This window comes from Seriola aureovittata, chromosome 11 (genome assembly GCF_021018895.1).
Source record: "Seriola aureovittata isolate HTS-2021-v1 ecotype China chromosome 11, ASM2101889v1, whole genome shotgun sequence".
Lineage (NCBI taxonomy): Eukaryota > Metazoa > Chordata > Actinopteri > Carangiformes > Carangidae > Seriola > Seriola aureovittata.
The window spans coordinates 18,840,480-18,861,983 of record NC_079374.1 but is presented as its reverse complement, the minus strand read 5'-3'; the positions used below and the strand labels follow the sequence as shown (position 1 = coordinate 18,861,983).

General features: G+C 38.2%; 1 protein-coding gene across 2 annotated transcripts in view; it reads left to right on the top strand.

The window, feature by feature from the left end:
* The window catches only part of LOC130177046 (general transcription factor IIF subunit 2-like), a 39,308-nt gene extending 21,746 nt beyond the window's left edge, over nt 1-17,562 (top strand). For both annotated transcript variants that reach the window (XM_056388462.1, XM_056388461.1), the window contains 4 exons: nt 12,321-12,402; nt 14,326-14,425; nt 15,566-15,709; nt 16,550-17,562. In XM_056388462.1, the coding sequence (XP_056244437.1) occupies nt 12,321-12,402; nt 14,326-14,425; nt 15,566-15,709; nt 16,550-16,684 (461 nt within the window). In that variant the 3' untranslated portion in view covers nt 16,685-17,562. The remainder of the gene's footprint in view (nt 1-12,320; nt 12,403-14,325; nt 14,426-15,565; nt 15,710-16,549) is intronic.
* The last annotated feature ends 3,942 nt before the right edge of the window (nt 17,563-21,504 follow it).

Genomic DNA, 21,504 nt, shown 5'->3' with positions numbered 1-21,504 from the left:
TTATCTGGGAGAAGTCCCAAAGCGACAGCTCTCTGCCTCTGCAGCGATTTTCTAATCATAAGTGATTAGTGGTATCATCATCAACAACACTCGATTGGAATTGCAAACGAGGCCAAGATGCAGCAGAGAGGATTGTGGGAGGTTTGACCTGCTTTCTGCCTCCTGTTCATTAAAACCGGCTGATTGAGGAAGATTGTTATCTTCAAAGTCAGTGAGAATCTGTTTGTCACAGCTGTTGCGTCTCTTTACTGACAGCGCAGGACATTTGAATTAAATTTCCCAAAATGCTGCGAGCAAGGACTCTCCTTCTCTCTTAAAGGTGGTGAATTATTCATAGAGCTGCTCTTAGAGCTTGTGGTGTAACACGGAGCCACTGACTGCTGTGAAGCTGGCATGGCAACCACTTAAAATAGGGAATTGTATGAGCTCTGAGCTGTCAGTCTTTTTTGCTTAATTCATTATGGAAGTCTGTCTACTGTATTGTATTGTTGTGTGTGTGTGTGTGTGTGTGTGTGTGTGTGTGTGTGTGTCTCAGGGGTAAAGTACTGTAACCCAAAAAGTTAGGTATGATGTCACAGGTAAAAGTATCAAATACAACATTAACAGTGAGTCCAGACTACAGACAGATTAGATGAGTCATAAACTTGAGATATTAGCCTGTTTTTAAGATGTGCAATTCAAATTAAACTGGTGTAATATTTAGTAATTATTTGAACTATTTAAACAAAAGTTAAACCATCACATATTTAAAGAGCTATTAGTGTCCCCAGCTTTAATGTAACTATTGTCACATTAAAATGCTCAAAAAATTCAAAAGTTGATTATTAATTTTTCTGTCTGAATCTCGCTCATTTTGTCTACTTTTAATTTGATGTTATGAGAAGGAGTATATTATATTATATACAAAAACGAAAATGTCAAGGATATAACAATAAATTTCAAGAGAAATTTTCATTGTCATCCTTCAGGAAAAGATGGCAAAGGTGACATCATATTACCACGAAATCAGCACAATAAAGTCACTGCAAGTCGAACATAAAAACAAATGAAGTCATGTGGCTGGTCTTTGAGATACTTACTCTTTGAGGCTCTGTTTTTAAAACAATTATGTAACACACTATGTTGTAGCATGGCCACATCAAAGATGAAACCAGTTTTAAAAAATTTTCTGTAGTCCTTTAATGAATTATAGTTCTATATTTCTAAAATATACCGTATTCCTGTTTTAAACCTTTTTAAAACCCATAATGCACCATTTTGAAAACCTTGCAAACTGCCAATGAGGTTTTAAGGGTGAAAAATAGACTTACACCTGTGAAATCCAGTAGTAATTAAATTGTTCACCAGTCATTTGTGTGTTAGTAGGACTTTCTGTGTTTCATATGGATGGAAATCCATGTTAGAATCAAAACAAGTGGGCTGAAGTTACAGATGTCGGAAAATCACTTCAGAGTTAATGAATGGAATCATTAAAGCTCCTTAATGAAGCAGCCTCTGGGCTTGGTAGAGATGAGCTCTAATGGAAAATTATATTTGGAGATCCAATCACTGACTCACCCCCCCCCCTCCAATTGCTTCCTTGTTGTCATCAGGAATGGACAAGGCTCTCTTTGTGCGTGCGTGTGTGTGTAGGACAAAGGAACAATAATCTTAATCAGATTTCTAAAAGCCTGTGTGCATATGTTTTTGTTTTATCAAACAGGTCATACATGCACAAACCTGATTTTCATTCCCATAGTTAGTATGTTGATGTAGTATGTAGGCACTCCCTGTTTGCACACCAGTACTTCTGTCAGCTCTACCAGTCTTTAGACCTGTCATTGAAAGGAACAGCAAAGAGTTGGTGCCATTTCACCAGTTGTGCTGTATCACCAAGGTTCTTGGACGAGGGCAGAGCAGTTGTCATTATGCGCGTGGCAGCGGCTATTTATAGTACCTGTATTATTACCTCATCACATGTACCTTTAAACCATCATTAGCAGTGAGAGCAGAAAGTTAATGTCATTTACATACAGTAGCTCATTTCAAACAAACTTTAAAGAGCCTTATAACGGATAAAAGAAAAGTTCATAAACACAGGGAAATAAAATAAAGCCTTAATTTTAAATGATTAGAATGATTAAAATAATCACACAAGTATCAAGTTGCAATGTGTTTTTTTTTTTTTTTTTTTTTTTTTTTTTTTTTTTTTACATATGTTGTAGTCATGGGAGGTCAGTTTCTGCATGCAGTTTATTTATTCATTCTGTGTTTGTCTGGGATCTTGCCCAGTTGTTACAACATAACAGAACAGCAATTAACAATTCCATGTATTTTCACTGTTTCTTTAGCAATCTCTTTAGCCAGTGATTCCACTGCAATTAATGGAAATTGCTGCAACATTTTGCTGTTTTAAATGGTGGTGTGACTAGTCCTCTAGTCTGGCTTTCCCATATATAATACCAATCATCCTCAGTTTTGTATTCTATTGGATAGTACAGTATATGCGTCTTTGATGGGTACTGTACAGATGGTGTATAGACTACAAAAGTAAAACAATCAGGGAAGTTGGCTAAGAACCTAAACAAACAATGCTTTATGATTAGATTCCATGTCTCACTATATATTTCCATTTCTACCTCATCATCACCAGCATCACCTGCTGCTGGCTCTATAAAACCATGTGTATGTCTGGTTTATGTGTATGCCTTCTCACTGCACCATCTGTCTTTATAAATACCTGTTCACGTGTGGGAAATGGCGTGTTCATGGTTTTTTCGTGTACACGTTATTTATACCCCTGGTCCCATAACATTCAAAAGGACTTACAAACTATTCCTGAGAGCTAAAACCACCCAACATTGGCATTATAACTAGGAGGTCACTGGGTTCGATGGTCAGATGTCAATCGAAATCACAGGTAAGAGTGTTGTGTTAGAGAAGTATTGAAATCATACCACAAGTCTTATTGGAGAGGGATGTCAGAGCAAAGAGAGCCAGGCTCACATAACTAGCCTCAGGCACAGCAACAGAGGCAGCTTATGCAATGGGTCAGATCGTGTTTGTAAGAAAAAAGAGGAGCTTAAGGCTAGTAAAATTTGAAAAGAAAAAGGAGCAACTTTTAGGCAGTGATAGTTTTACAATACTGAGGAGCAGTGTCCATGTTGCATGCTGATAAATGGCTATTATGTATTTGTATTTATTGGTTTAATTCAAGTATGTGTAGGCTTTGTGTGTTTGTGGTTGGTTATATGTTGAAACACACATGAGGAGGGATAGTTTATCCAGTCACAGTGGTGGTGGGTGGCAAGCTGTTTGTTGTGTTTAACGTTAGGAAGGTCGGGACTTTGAGGAGAGGGCCTTGGAGCAGATGGAGGTAAGAGATGAGTGTGAGGGGGTGGAAAACTGACCTTCTTACCCTCGCATCTGTCTCTCTCTCTCCCTTTGAAGTCTTAATGCAGCCATTTTTCACTTCTCTGCTCTTAAAGAATTAGCTAAATGTGATGCCTTTAAATGTCATGTTTTACCTTTCCATCTACATATTCGTGCATGTTGTCCTGATTCCCCTTTAATTTTACCACCTATTAATAGCTTTTTGGTATTTTGGTTGCTGGTATTACCATTTGGGTTAAATTTAGTGGTCTTGTCCTGATGTCCTTGTATTAAAAAGACACACTTTGATAAGCGACCTTACTTAATCTGCTGGTAATTTTAGTTTGAGGTGTTCACATTGAAAAGGGACCTAAGTGCAGTGTTTGAGTGTAGTTTTATAGAGAAATAGTCATTCTGTTCTGTGTACATTTAATTTCACGAGTAATTGGAGGAGTTGGTCATGAAAAATATCAACAAATTCATAATCATCAGTTGGTCTGATTCAGTCTCACCGGAACATCTTCAGTTTGTCTTCATGGCAGATTTCAATTTGGAGAAAGACAAAGATTTCTTTCAGGGACAGAACTTTGTTTTTATAAATAATGATTGGACATCCTAAGAGAGTAACCTAATGTCCATGAGATACAAGATGCTGGAAATGATCCAGCCAATGTGTGGATGACCTCCATACGCATGAGGGTCTTTTCTCCACTCCACTATCTTTATGTGATGGGTCTAATTTTGCTGGAGCAGCATCTCTGAAGCATGAAATTCCCATGTGAATATATTTGAATGCCTATATTTATTGAAAGTTGACATAAGATCAATGGGCCTCATTCACCAACCATTCTTAGGAAAAAGTTTCTTCTTAAAAACCACTTTCGCACTTTTTACGAAGATTCTGACATTTACCAATGTTTTCTTTTTTGAATCTGCGCACACTCGAGCACTCTTACTCACATTTGAGTGCTGATATGTTTGAGCAAAATAAGTGGTTATTGCGTTTTCTTCTGTTCTACAGTTATATAATATTATATAATTGTCATTGTCATTGATAATATTTAAAAAAAAAAAAAAAAAATTTATTTTACAAAGCATTATGGTCTTTTAAAATAAATGAACGCTACATTAACACTTAACCGCTCGTTTGCGGCTCACTTCCCTCAGCAGTACCTCCACTTCAGAACTACTGAAGTTCCTTTTGCTTTCCCTTACGGTATCTCTTTGTCTGTGTCTGCACATGACAATTCAGTCCCGTGCCCTTTAAAGAGGCATTTTCGGGTGTTTACCTATGCTAATTAGGGCCAACTGGCACACACGGAGATTGGCTTTCATCATTCTCAGCTTCTGAAATATCTGAACTAGAGCTGCAGTGATTACTTGATTGATTGATTAGTTGGTCAAGGGAAAATTAAAATGCAACTGTTTTGAGATTTGTTTAATTGTTTCAGAGAATGTTTGGAATTTTTACTGTCCTGATGTTGCCCTGCCACATCCGGTGGACAGTGAAGTCTGCAGTAGGGATACTAGGTGATTGACGTTGAGGCTGCAGGGTCTAAGAGTCGTGACATCAGTTGAAGGATAGGTCCACCCAACACCTAATGTTTGAGTGAATCCCTGAACCATCCTCTAGATCGCCCATCAGCAGCAGAAATACTGACAGCGTGATGGGCCCTGTGTCATATTTAAGACACAATTTAGTTGAGAAATTTCTAATCGGTTGTCAGATCAGTCTTATTCTGATTGTGGATCATCACTCAGTAGCATGCAGATTCAGAAGATAGTCATATGTGTCTGCCCTGGCTTTTTTAAATCTTTTCACACTATTTGTACTAAACTCAGGCCTCTGTAATTTATAGTATAGCACGAAGGGCAGACAGAAAGCAAGTGTGTGTGTGTGTGTGTGTGTGTGTGTGTGTGTGTGTGTGTGTGTGTGTGTGTGTGTGTGTGTGTGTGTGTGTGTGTGTGTGTGTGTGTGTGTGTGTGTGTGTGTGTGTGTGTGTGTGTGTGTGTGTGTGTGTGTGTGTGTGTGTGTGTGTGAGAGGAGTGATGATAGCTAAAACCCAGAGTGAAGTGCATATAGGCTGTTATCTCTCTGCCGCTGTTATGTTCAAGGACATCAAAACATATACATCCAAACATGTTTCACTGGGGAACATCATAACCAGCAGCTGCCACTCAGCAGCATCAGATCAAAATTTTCCCCTTTTTAGACAGAAAATACAACCTGGCCCTGAAACTATGAAAAGTCACAGAATTGCACCTGGTGATCTGTTTCTCTCAGAGAATGCCATTATAGGAGATGTTACATTAATGAATTGATGCATTAACAGGGGATATCAGCCTGTACTGCAACTTACATTAAAATCCGAGGCAGCTGTCAGACAGGCCAACAGAAGCCCTGTGTGTAAAAAATCTAAAAATGCAGTCATTCATTTGAATGGAGCCAGTTTGTTGGTGCAGCAAAGCTGAAAAGGGCTCAATTTTTTCTGTAACGCAGCGACGTCAGCGCAACGCCGGCACAAAGTCAACACGACGCAGTGTTGCATTTTAGCCACTCTGATACAGGCAAGCGCACATTCCTGGTAGACAACCTTATAACGGGAATGCCATACTTCTGCTTTTTATCTTGCAATCGTGCTGACAAAAGATAAAATGGCTGCATTACATGGATTATTACAAACCACAAAATCTGTTGCTCAAACGTTACTTCTCAGTAAACTGACAAGTCATAAAGACACATTGAGCAGATAATGATACATAAAATTTCATCTATTCATATATATTTTATTCTTATTTACAAATTGTGATTTATTTAAACTCCGAATTAATTCATCTTAAGGCATCATAATTAAGTCAAGCAAGAGTTTTTCCCTTGTATGACACACCTGGACCACTGTTGAATTTGTGAAAATTCTAAGTACAAGAAGAACAGTGAATGTGACTAGTTATGTTAATGACTTGTATGTTTTTCTTTAACAGAAAGTCCACTATTTACACATCAAAGTCTGTTTACTGGTGTAGGGGAGAACTACTGCATATGTATAGTGTTTTGTTGCTCCAGAGGGAGCTGCATGAAGTCAGATAAATTAATCAGTTGAGGCTGCAGACGACAAGTTAGCAAATCTTTGAAAGACGTGAGCTTACCAGACTTCTGTAGCCTGCTCATCTCTGCTTGAGGCTAGTGGCTTAAGGCTGTATTAATCATGAGTAGAATAACACACACAAATCTCTGACTACACTGTCAGCTTTCAAGTTGCATGTCGACAATGTTGGCAACAGGTTTTGACAAGGAATTATTCCTTGTGTGGAATAAAAAAGATGATGTGTGGTGTTAAATCTCAGCACTGACTTTTCTTCATCTGTTAGAGAGTAATAAATTATTACCCAGCCTCAATGACAGATGCTATGGAGAATTAAGGTATTAAATGTTTGCTAAAGTTGTGGACCACAACATTGCTCTAGCACTTAAGCATTTTATAGTGAAGCCAATGTGTAGGAATCTACTATTTATCTCAAGTGTTCCTCCCACACACAGAAGCCTTCAGCTACACTTGCTGTGGTCAGTACATAACAGATGCTGGTTCTCCCTTTGTCTACAGTATGTCCTTGTTTAGAAAGGCACTTCTCTCCTACATACAGTGTCCCTATGAATCCGGGAGAGAGGAAACAGGAAGACTTGAAGGGTTTGGGAAGTAGTCCTTATTCCTTCAAGGCCTTGACCTTGTTTACCTGTAACTATTGCAAAACATGTTTTGCAATAGTTAGTAGTAGAGGATGAAAAATATGTGACAAAATAACGGAAGATTAGGATTATTTTGATGTATATTGTTCTTGTGGTGAGTCACATATTTAGTAGGAATGGTACTGTATATTTGCATTTAATTTTCATTGAAAAAAATATGGATATGATTATTTTTTTTCCTGGGGTCTGTATCAAACAAGTATATTCCTGGAGAATATGATTTGTAGGCCTGGGCATCTCTGTAGCACCACAATGCTTAATTTATAAAGATATGTTCTGACACATTTTACCGTTATCAAAAAATTGCAGCACCATATTGAGATTTCGATCATATTCTGAGTAATTGTTCAGAGGGTTTTCAGTTGGCCCTGTGCATGTGTACACACATGTTTCTTGTGTGTGGGTGTGTTTTTGGACATGTTGCTGGAGAGTGCTCTGGCACTCACCAGCCAATAATTGCACATAATTGTATCCATTTGTGGAAAAGGCGAAGATGAACATTAGTGAGATCTGTTACACGTACTGCAAAGTGTTTGTTGCCTCAAGATTAAAAGCGGACCCTTGTGGGCACTTGATGGAATGTTTCATGACATGTGATGTCGGGTGGTATGTGATGGTTACCATGGTGACCGTGGCTGTTGCACCTGCTTTTCTTCAGCTTTGATTAACACTGAATAGGCTGCTCAACAAATCCCATGAGAAGAGCAAAGCCAACAATGAATTGATCCCACTGACAAGTACTGCTCCTGGAGCCACAGCCTGATTTTTTTTTTTCGGCTCTGCCACTCCAAAACCTATTCAAAAAACATAAATGAGCCACAATGCTGTACTGTGTGACACGTGCCTTCATTACAATAAACCTGGGTGTTGTAGTTTATTTTATGTCAGTATCACTTACTCTGTGCTGCTAGTGCACCAAATGTGTATTAATCTGGGGATGAAAATAGTCCCCATTAAATGTACCAATCCCTCCTATTTGAGTAATGTTTGCCCAGCTGTTTTAGGAAAGTATTTAGCCCTTTATAATGACTAAACTATAGATTTGTCCTTGATGTCTTAAATAGGAACCAGTGTGGCTGAGAGTGGGGAGGGAAGTTCCAAACACATTGTTGGTTTTTATTTTTCATGGGATTTGTTGACAATAAGTGAGGAAATGTGTCAGTGCAAGGACCAGCAGTTCTTTTTTATAACTTCTGCTATAATTTTTTTTGTGAAAGATGGTTCAAGTTTACCAACAAGCACCATGAGTCAAGTAGCCACTTAAAACAGAAACATTTTACCAATACCAGTAAGTCTATGATCAATAGAACAGTAACATCTAGACAACCAGCTGGACTGGTCTGTGAACACTGATGTCCTCTATTGAAAGGTGCAGAGTCTGCTCTATTTCATAAGTAGGCTCAGGTGCTCTGACGTCTGCAGTGAAATGCTGCACATTTTGGGGGGGGGGGGGTCAGCATAAAAGGATACTAGGCGGCTACACAAACTGTTGACAGAGGAGGGCTCAGTGCTTGGCAGGAGGCTGGGCTCATTGGGGACTGTGGTGGAGAGATGTACACAGAGTAAGGTTCAGGTAATCTTGGACAATAGTGATCATCCCCTAAACAACATTCTGGCAGGCAGACATCTCATCTCACTGCCCTGTGAGATGGGTTCAGGAGATCCTTCGTTCTCACGGCCATCAGGCTGCACAACACCTTACTTTGGCCAGTGGCTAATATCCAAAAGCCTCTGTCCCTCCCTACAAATCCACCAGCCTCAAACACTGGACTCATACATTTTTAAGAGTTGTTCTTATTATGCTCACCTACTTTTTTTAATCTTTAATATTGTTAATCTTAGTTGTTGTGTATTATTTGTAGATGGTTTGCTAATCTACACTGTGGCAGTGACTGGACACCTGAATTTTCCCAGGGGGATGAATAAATTACTATCAAACTAGGCATTGCTTTAAGAATTCACATAATTCATAGAACAATAAAATATGTAACTTTCAAAGAAAAGAAAAGGCCATCGCAAAGCAGTGCAGGACAGTGAAGTTGAAGTTGTCAGTTATTTTTCCAACCAAAAAAAATACTGGGTCAACATAAATAACCACTCAACATGCTGCCTGCAGTTTAACGTTATTAGTTGAATTTGAGTGTATTTTTAGTTGGTTTAGTTGGTATTCATTGACCACACTCACACACGGAGAGCTGGTGAGATGCTTAAGAAATGTTTGCGCCCAGTTTGCACAAACAAAAAGGATCATGAATACATGAGTTTTGCCTTTTCTCTTATTTTATTGTTCCTTGCTCCTTGATCCATGTGTTAGGAAGCAATCAGCTCTACCATTACTACGCTCCAGTGCTCTTAATTCTCTTAATAAGAAGCATGAAAATATAACATCATCTTCCCTAGCAAATCTGTTAGTGGCTGGACGCTGTAGCTTATTGATCCATCATGGATTGACGAAGAACAAAACCAGCCTGAGGTGTTTTAGTATTCCCAACTTCTACATTTTGTTTTCTTATTTACATGTGGTAAATCATTAGAATCAGCGGCTATATGTTAACTATGAACCTGATAAACAAAAAACATTAACAAAGCAATAAACATCAGTGCATTTATATTTAGAATAAATTACTAATTTCCTTATTTTTAACAAGTTTGTATAAGCCACTAAATTATTTATACATCCCCATTATTTCATAAATCATTAAATAGAGACTTTACAAGCGCAAATTTAATAAATGCCGACATAAATAATTGATGAATACAAAAATATTTTGCTGCCAGTAGAAATGACTTTGTGAATCCAGTGTGAGCATTGAAGTACATTAGATTCAATTGACTTTGATCTGTAAAGTCTGAAAAGAGATTAGGTGTGTATGTGCGGCTGCTTTAAGCAGTGACAAGTATTTTTTATGTTCTGTTTTGTCATGTGGGAGGACCTCAGTAAACGAGTAACTGCCTCAGCTGTGGTAACGTGCACCCTTATTATTATCTGCACAATACATCACATCATCAGCAGCTACACAACAAAAGACGCCACAGAGCTTTTTAGGCTGACTGACTGGTGATCCTGCTGTGTCTCCGTCATCAGAGACTGACGTTGCAGCAGATGACGCCTGAGAGAGAGTTTCGTTTCTTTTCTCTCCCACGTTTTAAGTGGGAGGGACTAAGACAAAAGCAAAAGAAGCGAGTGAGGAAAGCATGGAGACAAGGGAGGGAATTTCATGTGTCCCTAGAGGATTTACTAACTGTGATTTTACAGGATTTCACATTGTTCTGTAAGAGCAGGTTAAAATAACTTTGACAGCCTCTCTCTTTTCTCCACTGGTCATATGGGCCTGTCAATCTGGTCTTTACCAAAGCCTCTTCACCTGTTTGTTCACCTCGACAGATCTCTGTAGACTTACTCTGTCACTGTCTGCTGATTTTCTTTAACTAGCATGTCTGAAATGTAGCAGCTTCTCAGACCTTTTTTTGTGTCCAGATACAAAAGATGCCAAATCATACAACAATACACAGTAGACAGAGCTGTTGCCAATATAACACCAACACTCACCAACTCCTGGACAGTCAACTCAAAATTTGCAAATAGAAAAACAAACAATGAGACTGGCTTGCAATAACAACTGGAGAGGAGCAGAAGAGTGGTCCTCTCCAGTCCTCAAATGGTTTAGGAAAAAGGTTGTGGGTTGGACAGTTAAACAATTGGCCAAAGCACCTCATGAAAGAACAGCTTGAAATCTAAATGTAACAAATGAAAGGGCCATATTCAAGGTGAATCAGTAATGGCTGAAAATGTCAAGCTGTGAGTGGTGAATGGGTTATCAAGGGCTGAGTGGGCCATAACAGGATCAAGGGTGAAATGTACTGACTTAATGCTTTTCATGTAGTAATATCTGGGACCACATGATTTATACAATTGAAAAATAGATAAGAAATACCCTCAAAAAGTGTGAATTGCTCTTCACATTCAAATGAGATTTTATGCCATCATGAAAACACTGATTTCTGGTTTAAGTAGAACACTTCCCAGTTTTGTGGCGTTTTATCAGTCTAACATTCGTAATTATACATTTTAACACATTTGTTAAAAAAAAAAAAAAAAAAAAAAAAAAAACTAAATGGTGTGTTGTACCTGTTAATTTATTGTATTTTACTTTTTGAAGAACCACCACAGACATTAATTACAGCTACAAGTATTTTTGAGGCTGCTTCTGCAAGCTGTGCACACCTGGATTTGAGCAACTTCATTCTTTGCACATTTTCTCCTGCTTTGTCAAATCGGATGGGAAAGTGCTGGTAAATTGCAGTCCTCATATGTGAACACAGATTTTTATTCGGGTTCAGGGCAGGTTCAGGTTTTCTGCTGCTCAAAGTCTTTCAGAGACTTTTAAAAAAGCCTCTCTAGCATTGTAAGTGGCATTGTATTTATGAAAGGTCAAATCTGATGTCACGTGGCTCAAGCCCAGCTTTGCCATATTTAGGGCTACGGTAGCACGATCGCACAATTCACCTAATTATTAATACCCTCCTTGTTTGTGCGGAGAACTTCTGCTGTGAGTGTGACTTCATGTGGAGTAACGCTCAGTGGCCCTTTATGGTAAATGGCCATGGTGCTGCAGAGATGGCTGTCCTTCTACTTTGTCCCAACTCTGCTGAGCTCTGTTTCTCCACCAGGGCTAACTTTGGCTCAGTGAGGAGGAACAGGAGACATCTGAGACAAAATTTAACCCTTTTCTGTGATATAATTTGTATTGCTTTTACTACATCCTTTAATGATTCTGTGAAGATCCAGCAAATGGCATCCTATCAATATATGTATTGTTTGTCCCCACATCACACAGCATGTCCCCAATTCTTCCAAAACCTCATTCCTGCCATGGTGCCATTTTATAAACACCCTACCTCACCCTCAGCACCACCCTCCACCCTATAGCCTTAAACCAAAGGATAAATAAAAATATAAGAAATAGATACAGTATATAATATGTAGAGAACCAGTTCCTCTCATTGCATTGTAAAGATGTACATGCTTATGAGAAATGGTTCAAAAGACAATTAACAAGATTGTGTGATGTGATGTTAGGTGACAAATAGTATATAAGGTTATTTAAAAAGTTTTACTTCAACAAAATGTGGATAACAAAGACTTTTATATTTGTTTTCAACAAACTTTGTGTGTACGTGTCTGGACGATGATTGAGCAGCTGAGTCACTGTGTCTGTTGTAGATGAAATCAGTCTGGAGGGGATGGTGGTGCACAGAGCTGAATGCAGACCGGTCGTCAACGACAGCTACATGAAGCTGAAGAAGTGAGTGAACTTTGAAGTTGTTTGTGTCAGAAACGCTGTAGTTTGAAAAGGTCAAATGGTCTAAACACATCTCAGGATTACATCAAATCAATTCAGATGAACTTAAATGTTAGGTTGCCTTATAGCGGCACTGGGTTAGAATAAACTTTAGAATGCAGCAAACTGATTTTTCAGATTAATTCAAACAACAATACCAACACTCATATGGTTAAAGTACAATTAGTGTACATCATGTGTTTATTGACACTAAATAACAGCATAATATTTCAACAAAATTTGTTAAAGGTTAAAATATAAGCACATTCCTGACATGGTCAGGAATGGTCAATTCATGTACATGAGCTCTCAAACGCACTGTAGGAGTCTAAAGTGGATATTAGAGATGCACCTGACATCAATAATATGCAGTCTGTAATAGTCTGTAGTGTTTTCACTACAGTAAAGTAGCAGACAGACTACAGATGAATTATTCATCAAATTTGGGGTATATTAAACACAAATGTCAACAGAAATGAATCAAACTCTCAGAGTAGCATTTTTTGAATTTGTTTCTTTCAACCCTGGATGACGCAAAATCTGTTCAAGTGTTACGAATTTATTCCAGCAGGAGCAGAGAGGTTCTAATGCGTTGACAGGGCCATCACTGCAACTGTTCTTTTGTGTACACTAAACACTCGAGTTCACTCTTTTTTTTAAACTACTTCTTTATTGGAATTCATTATTCCAGCCAGAGTTAGAGGATGGTATTGCTATAGCAACAGCTATGACTGTGGCAGATGCATTGCTACAATACATTTCTAGACGAACATACAACACAGTTTACTTAGTATGACATCAACCATCCAATCAGCGAGACACACTACAGGATAAAAAGTTGTTGTCTCTGAACTTCACAGAGACTCTTCTGTGAACGTCTTATGTCATCCTCCTGCAAAAAAAAAAAGTGTTTTCAAGTGTATGTGCAGATCATCTAGCGTGGATTCATCTTAGATGTTACATGGTGGTGATATTTGTCTACTGTATAGTACACATGAACCAGATGTATTTCATTTCACACTTGACAAGGAAAGTCTTCACTTTTCACTCCAGTTTTATAATCTCCCATTTGGATGGCAGCTGACAAATGTTCCTGCATCATGGCAGGCTACAGGCTATGCAGGATAGCCCGTTGTCATGGTTGTGTGTGTGTGTGTGTGTGTGTGTGTGTTGTGTGTGTGTGTGTGTGTGTGTGTGTGTTCATGAACAGTTTTGCTTCACCACACGTTTTCTACTGCAGATAAAAGATTTATATGTATTACATTAAGCATTTTGCCACATATATTTGCATATTAAAGATGAAATACAAAAAACTATCCTCTAAATGCTGCAAGATACAAAACAAAGTTTTTATTTTTTCTTCATTAACGTGCAGTATGGAGGATGAGATATGACTCATCTACAAAAATCTAAATGAGAGAAAAGGAAAAAACAAGTGTGTAAATGTCTCTCATGCATCAGTAAGCTTTACTAAAAGCTTCATTTGCATAGCTGATCATAGTTCAACATTTTCCGAGCCAATTATCTTTGCTGTTGTATGCAACCATCAATCTAAATAAAATATGTTCAATGAGCGGCCCAGTCAAGATGAATGAAAGTCAACAAAAAATAAATGAAAAGCAGCTGCCAGTATATTTGGTTAGTTTAACCTCAAGGTGCTGACAGTTGCTTTGTGCCAGCAGGCACATCTGTCAGCATAGATAAAGCTAGATCACAGAAAACACAAAGCAAACTTTGTCTCTCTCTCTCTCTCTTTGTGTGTGTGTGTGTGTGTGTGTGTGTGTGTGTGTGTGTGTGTGTGTGTGTGTGTGTGTGTGTGTGTGTGTGTGTGTGTGTGTGTGTGTGTGTGTGTGTGTGTGTGTGTGTGTGTGTGTGTGTGTGTGTTAGGCTGCAGATTGAAGAGTCCACCAAGCCTCAGCGTTTCTCACAGCAGCTAGAAAGAGCCATCACCACTGTCTTCAAGCCTGTGGCCAACCACGATTTCAATGTAAGAACTAATAACAGCAAGGGTGTGTGTGTGTAGTTGGTTTAATATAAGATAAAATGATAGCATGATAATATTGATAGAAAGTTGTAGGACTGAGGTAGTGAAGGTTGTTACAGAGTTGACCTGCACATTTTACCTATAAAAAGTAATCTGTAGGTCTCATAAACTCTGTCACACAACATCTGAATCACTATTGCACACCATACAGTGTAATTTGATATTATATGATCCTGAAGGTGCTGTAACTCTAGTGGCATAGCAGGTATTTTAGCTTCTGCAGGTGTTCTCTTTTTTCTTTGAATGTATTTTTTAAAGGGGAAATTTTAGTATTTTTCTTCCTGTGAAAACAGATGCAGTATGTTTAGAGCTGAGACAATTAGGGGACTCTTCTTGTTTTAGCCTTTGGTTCAGTTCATTTGGGCAGATCTGAACACAGCAACAGTAGCAAAACAAACACACTGTGACCCCTTTAGAGGAAGTGGTCTCTGTCAGGTCACACCCTAATTCTAGAGTAGTTCAATTGAGGTGGGAACGTGATCCAACCTCAATTTGATCCAGCTACAAGACGTACTCTACAAGTTTGAGCAACATGGCTCCTGTGGCCTGGTACACTTTGCATGCTGGGATGTGGAGGAGTGAGATCAACAGTTGCTAGCAGCTGACAGGAGAAAGAGTCGAGGTCTGACTTGGACAGGCAACAAAGTAGAGAGAAAGCTAAACAAATTTACCAACTCATCCACCGATTCAGACCAGAGCAAATGAACTATAGGTTTGGAAACAGAGAATGTAAAAGGAAATGTAGGATTTAGTATTTTGGAGACTAAAAGTCAAAACATCTCAGCCTTTACCTCTTTGATTTTGACAAAACTTTGAAATAAAATCTGTTTCTTGTAAGTTCACCAACTTTATGGAAGCACAACTTGATATATGCTCAACACAATTACAAGTCCAGTAAGTGGGGAAAAAAAGAATATAGAAAAATAATAAAGAATAATAGCCAGATTTTATCATCATGTGCAACTTTTAATAAGTGCAAACAAACATATTAACTAAATGCTTATATTATGATTAGGCATGAGCTTCAAATTCAGTCTTTTTCATGGGCATAAGTACAGACTAAACAAACATATCTATTCTAAGGTGGAGTATGAGAAGAAGAAGAAGTCGGAGGGGAAGATGGTGAGGGCTGAGCGGCAGGTCGTGCTGGACATGCTTTTCTCTGCCTTTGAGAAGCACCAGTATTACAACATTAAGGACCTCGTGGACATCACCAGACAACCTGTGGTGAGCAGCATGCACACATACATGAACACACATACATAAATAAACACATGTAACAAGTAAACTGGACCACAAAAAAAAAAAACAATATACCTGCCCACTATCCACCTTCCTTTGTTAAATTTTGAACAAATCGCCCACAGCATGATGTTCATGCCTGTTCACACTATCTGTTGTGCCTGAAATTTGTGCCAGCATGTGGACATGTACACACACACACACACACACACACACACACACAAACATGGGATGAATCGATACAGTGCAGTGAATTCATTTCAGCTCTCAGAGAACAGCAATGTGTAGGTGCTGATGAGACCTCGAGGTCCTCCTCTCCCTCTGATTGCATCTGATTGCATAACCATCAGCTGAGTAGGAGTCAAACGCTGCAATACACTCCACACCATCACTTCTCTCCGAAAGCACTTGGCTAACGCTCAAATTAACTGAACTAAAGTAACTGAAATGCCCATTATGAAAAGTCTTGAAACACTTATTCATCAGAAGGGCAGAGCTGTCTGTTAGCTCCACAGAGACATCCAGTGGCCGTTGGAGAGTCTCACACAGCAGTACTGAATTGTCTGCTGCTCTTGTACTGACAGGGTCTTCCACAGCTCCTGCGCTGTATTAGACATGAGGTTGTGCTGGATTTATGCCTCTTCATGAAACCAAACAGCACTGTCACTACAGAAGTGAAAGGTCTAGGCAGGTTAAAATGTGAAGCAGAGTTGAATGCGTGAATACAAGCAGAGTCACAGGGAAATCACCATTAAAATGAGTGTAAAACTGGTCAAAACGTTAAAGGAATAGTTTGAATCATCTGTAAATCTCTGTCCGGTGCAGACCTACCTGAAAGAAATCATGAGGGAAATTGGGACGTACAACAGCAAGGGAGCTCACAAAAGCACCTGGGAACTGAAGCCAGAGTACCGACACTACCAGTCTGCTGAGGAAGAGGAGGAGATGCAGACCGCCTAGCGCCAGCAAGGGCCTGTGAGCCCGTTCACTGTTGTCTGTCTCATCGTATGAGAAAAAGCAGATACCACCTGCCAGGAATTCTGTTTTTTCAGGGAAATACTTTATCAGCCATGCTGGTAGTTATCTGTGTTTTTTCAAAGTTGGGGAATGAATATCCTATGGTTGTCTGGAAGCAGGCGGGGAAAAAAAACATTTAAAAAAGTCTAAAATGTCGAAGACAAAAGCACTGGTTTTCTCCTTTAAGTTATGAGCACACTATGAATGTTTAGTTTCTTTGTATCTGTCTTTCTAAACGGGCAGTACGATGATTGTAGAGTTGTGTTTTGCTTGTTTTAATTTGCATGGTGAAACAGTAACTCGACTAAAGTCTGCCCATCTTGAATTTTACATGTTTTACTTTCTGAATAAATCTTGCTGAGTCTTGATAACCAACGGTCAAATCTTTTGGTAGAATGGCTTTTATCACAGTAGACATTTGAAGTGTCAAAGTAGAAAAATCACAAGTGGATCTAATGACCGTAACAATGTCTCAGTCCCAGTAACTACTGCAACACATTGCAGCAGTTAATTATGTTACTATAGTTACACTTGTGTTTGAAGAGTAAAAATTCCTCTGTTTATCTTGTGCACCTCCCAGTTTGGCCTCTACACATTTAGAAAATAAAGAACAATAAACATCATGTTTGTTGTATCATAGTTTGGAGCAGGAGCTGCAGCACTGAATCTGAGAGAAAGAAAGAAAGAAAAACAAAATGGCTGCAAACTCTTTTCCACTCATGGTGCACCTTTCTAGTAGTGTTACTATGACAACTGTGGACAGCATTTAACTATATGTACAATAAACCACACAGGGCAGAAACCTGCTGCTGCGCCGTGTGTTTAAAATTTAAAGCATGTTGAGTTTCTGACCACACCCTAACCACTCATGTCAGCAGGTGTTCTCCATCAACCAGCTAAGGGCAGACTCCTGATTAGGGTGTTCAACCTTTTATATTAATCGCTTGATTGAACCTTAAAACGAACACTTTTTAGATGACAAGGTTATAGTGGATGTATCGAGTCACATCAGAAACACACATGTTCATGCAGTAAAGAGGTTTGTCTTTTTTTTTTCTTACCAAAGAAAAGTAGTGATACATATTGTAATTTGAGTTATATCGATAGATGAGAGCTGTGTAAGAGTTTTGAAACAGTCACTATTTCTGTAAATCCATCCAAACACTCAATAGGTCATTCTTCAACCTTGTTCTCAGTTACCTTGTGGTGTTAATGCTGCCAGCTCCTCTCCACATTCATTCTTCAAACTAATATTCATGTTATTTATTTCTCTTGCTGGCAGACGGATTACCATAAGACAGGTGGCTCATGAAACAAATTGAGATATTTCCTGCAGAATCAGGTCTTTGTTTGAATACAAATAAATCTGAACTGTTGCCAGTTACACTGTAAACATGCATATTGCGTATGACATCACTGTCTCAACTCTCAGGTAATATACAGACAGGATGACAATGCCCCCATCTACAGGACACGAGGGGTCACTGAATGTTTTGAGTGATAAAGATATATATATATAAACTCCTCTGTCACCAGATCGCAACCTCTTTTAACCAAAGCTGAAGGCATTTCGACGTTGACATGTGCTGCACCTGATATAAATGTCTTTTCCTCTGCTTGTACATGACGCTATTTGTCAAGCGCTATCTCCAGTGGAGGAAAACCACGCCAGTGTTGACTCTTGTTTTGCTTCTATTTCTATCACATTTTTGTTGCTGAACGTGGTTTCTTGGCCTTTGGGTTGTGCTACTTCATCTTCTCATGTTGGACTGAGGGCAGACTGGTCCACACCACGAGTGACTCATGATCAAGGGCGTAGGGTTGCATATTTTGGGAGGACAGAACTGTCTCTACCAATATTTGGTGAACTCCTTCAAAATATGTTTGGAGTGAAGTCATTGGATCATTCCAATGTGCCCTTAAGAGGCCACGTCTCCAAGACAACCGATTTAGGCATGCTAGCATTTGATTGACTGAAAAGGCAGGGGCTATCTGCAGGCTCACGATGTGAGAATATCACAGCGGTACCTAACGTCACCAGAAAAATGTCAACTGCTGGTATTTAACCTTGTTAGCTAGTGTTAACTAGCAAGCTAACCCTGGTTTCTGTCTTCTGTGTGCTAGCAGTCAGGTTACTAGAAGGAGTAACCATAAAATGCTGGATATATCATAATATGAGTTTAATTTCTGTCAAAAAAAAACTCCCATGAAAATGCCTAACTATACTATGATGTTTTTGTGCCTTATTATACAACAGTTACTTCCGACCAAGTAATTTGATTGAGGCATTCCATGAGTGCCAATATAGAGTATAGCAGCACTGGGACTTTTAACTACGTGTATTACTCCGCTTTACAGGTGTTCTATTAATCGCTAATTAGCAGTACATTAACGATCATTATCTGTCTTAGATTGTAACAAACTTTGCAATGATGAATATATTTCCAGAAATTACATTTTAATTAAATGATGTATGGTCGTCAGAAGAGGATGAGGGGAAGAAGCTTGGATAATTCAGCGCACAATAGATGTAACGCGTAGACAAAGTAGCAAGCTAGTGTGTACTGTGCAAGTCAGGACAATGTCCAGTACCAGTCCAGTTGCAGAACTTTTTGTGTTGGCGTAGCCAAATAAATGATGAAACAGACAAACAAATAAAAACCCGTTGATGCTTATTTAACCAATGTGGCGCTCGTAGAACTTTTGTATAAAAGCAATATCACACTCGGTCGAGTGTGACAGCTGTAATTCGGTGCGGCCGAGTACCGAAGACGATCATGACCAACAATCAGACCATGCTGATATTCAGTATATCACTCCCTCTCGTGTGACATTGCAGAACCATATGATTATTTATTTATGGAGTGGCACAGTGATGTAGTGGTTAGAACTGTCGCCTCACAGTGAGAAGGTTCTGACTTCGAACCCCAGGCCTAGAGCACCTCTGTGTGGAATTTTTGCGTGGTGTTCCTGTGTCTGTGTGGGTTCACTCCGAGTACTCCGGCTTCCTCCTGCTGTCCAAAGACATACCCATTGGATTGGGTTGATGGCGACTCTAATGCCTTACTATACTATGACTTTTTTATGCCTTACTATACTATGACTTTTTATTTTATTTAATACTTTTTAGTAAGAATGCAACTTTATTAAAACAACATGCTTATCAAAATTCTGTTTGTATATGATTTTCTTAATAATTTCTTATTAATTTTAAACATACATTTCTATCTTTTATACTTACATATAAAATATGAACATATACTGACAGGCTTTGGGATGGATACATATTTATGTAATATATGTGTATAATATAAACAGACATACTAAAATACATGTTTCCTTACCTAGACATACAGTATATGTAATTATATGATAGTTTTCCAAACAGTTTTCATCTCATTTTTACATATATAGGCTATACTTTAAATACATATTATTTTCTTTCATATGTACATATATTTCATATATGGAAGTTCAACACATGCACATATATTACATTTGTGTATGGGCATTACTGAAGGAAAATTAAGACCTTGTGTTAATAAACCGTTTGGTTGACTGCATTAAAAAGCCAACGTCTTTGTTTGGGAGGGGTGTTGTGTCCGTACCAATGTTGACACCAAACCTACACATTTGTGCACGATCAACTCTTGAGGAAGTGGAGACCGGGCTAGTTGCTTAGCATGTCAACTTCAGTATCTCTGCAACACTATACATATATATATCATCAGAGCCGGCCCAAGCCTTTATGTGTACAAGCAGAATTTTATACAGTTTAGCCTATGTAAAAATTACATGTGAAACCTGTAAGAAATAGGAAGTATATCATATATTTACATTTAGATCTATCTAATGGAAACATGTATATTGGCATGTCTGTTTTTATTGTAGGTTTATATTATAGATATATGTAAAATAAATACATATCCATCTGTCGGTGTATGTTCATCTTATATATACATAAATATAGAAGATATAAATGTATGGTTAAAGTTAAAAATAACATATCTTCATATAGCCATATGATGTACATATATCACAATAATATATCCTCTTATAGATGACATATATAGTACAATCAATCTTGTTATAGGGACAAATAAAACGTCATAAGTCATAGTATATACTAAGTCATAAAAACATAAAAAAAAGTCACAGTAAGGCATGAAAATGTCATATTAAGCCTTAATATGACGTTTTCATGCCTTACTGTGACTTTTTTTATGCCTTTTTTTATGCCTTAATAATTAAGGCATATTGTCATTGTATAGTAATGCATCAAAAACATCACAGTAGAGTAAGTCATAAAATACGTCATAGTATAGTTAGGTATAAAATGTCATAGTATATCAATACATTAAAATGTCATAGTATAGTAAGGCATAAAAATGTCATAAAAACATCATAGTATACTAAGGCTTAAAATGTCATGGTATAGAAGGGCATAAAAATGTCATAAAACGTCATAGTATAGTAGGCATAAAAACGTCATAATATAGTGAACCATAAAATGGAATAGTATAGTAGGCATAAAGATGTCACAGTATAGTGAACCATAAAAATGTCATGATTAAGGCATAATCATAGTATAGTTAGGCATAAAAAACGTCAAACTACAGTAAGGCATAAATACGTCATAGTATAGTTAAGCATAACATCATAGTATGGTGAGGCATAAAAATGTCATAAAAACGTCATAGTACACTAAGGCATAAAAACGTCATGGTACGGTAAGTCATAAAATACATCATAGTATAGTAAGG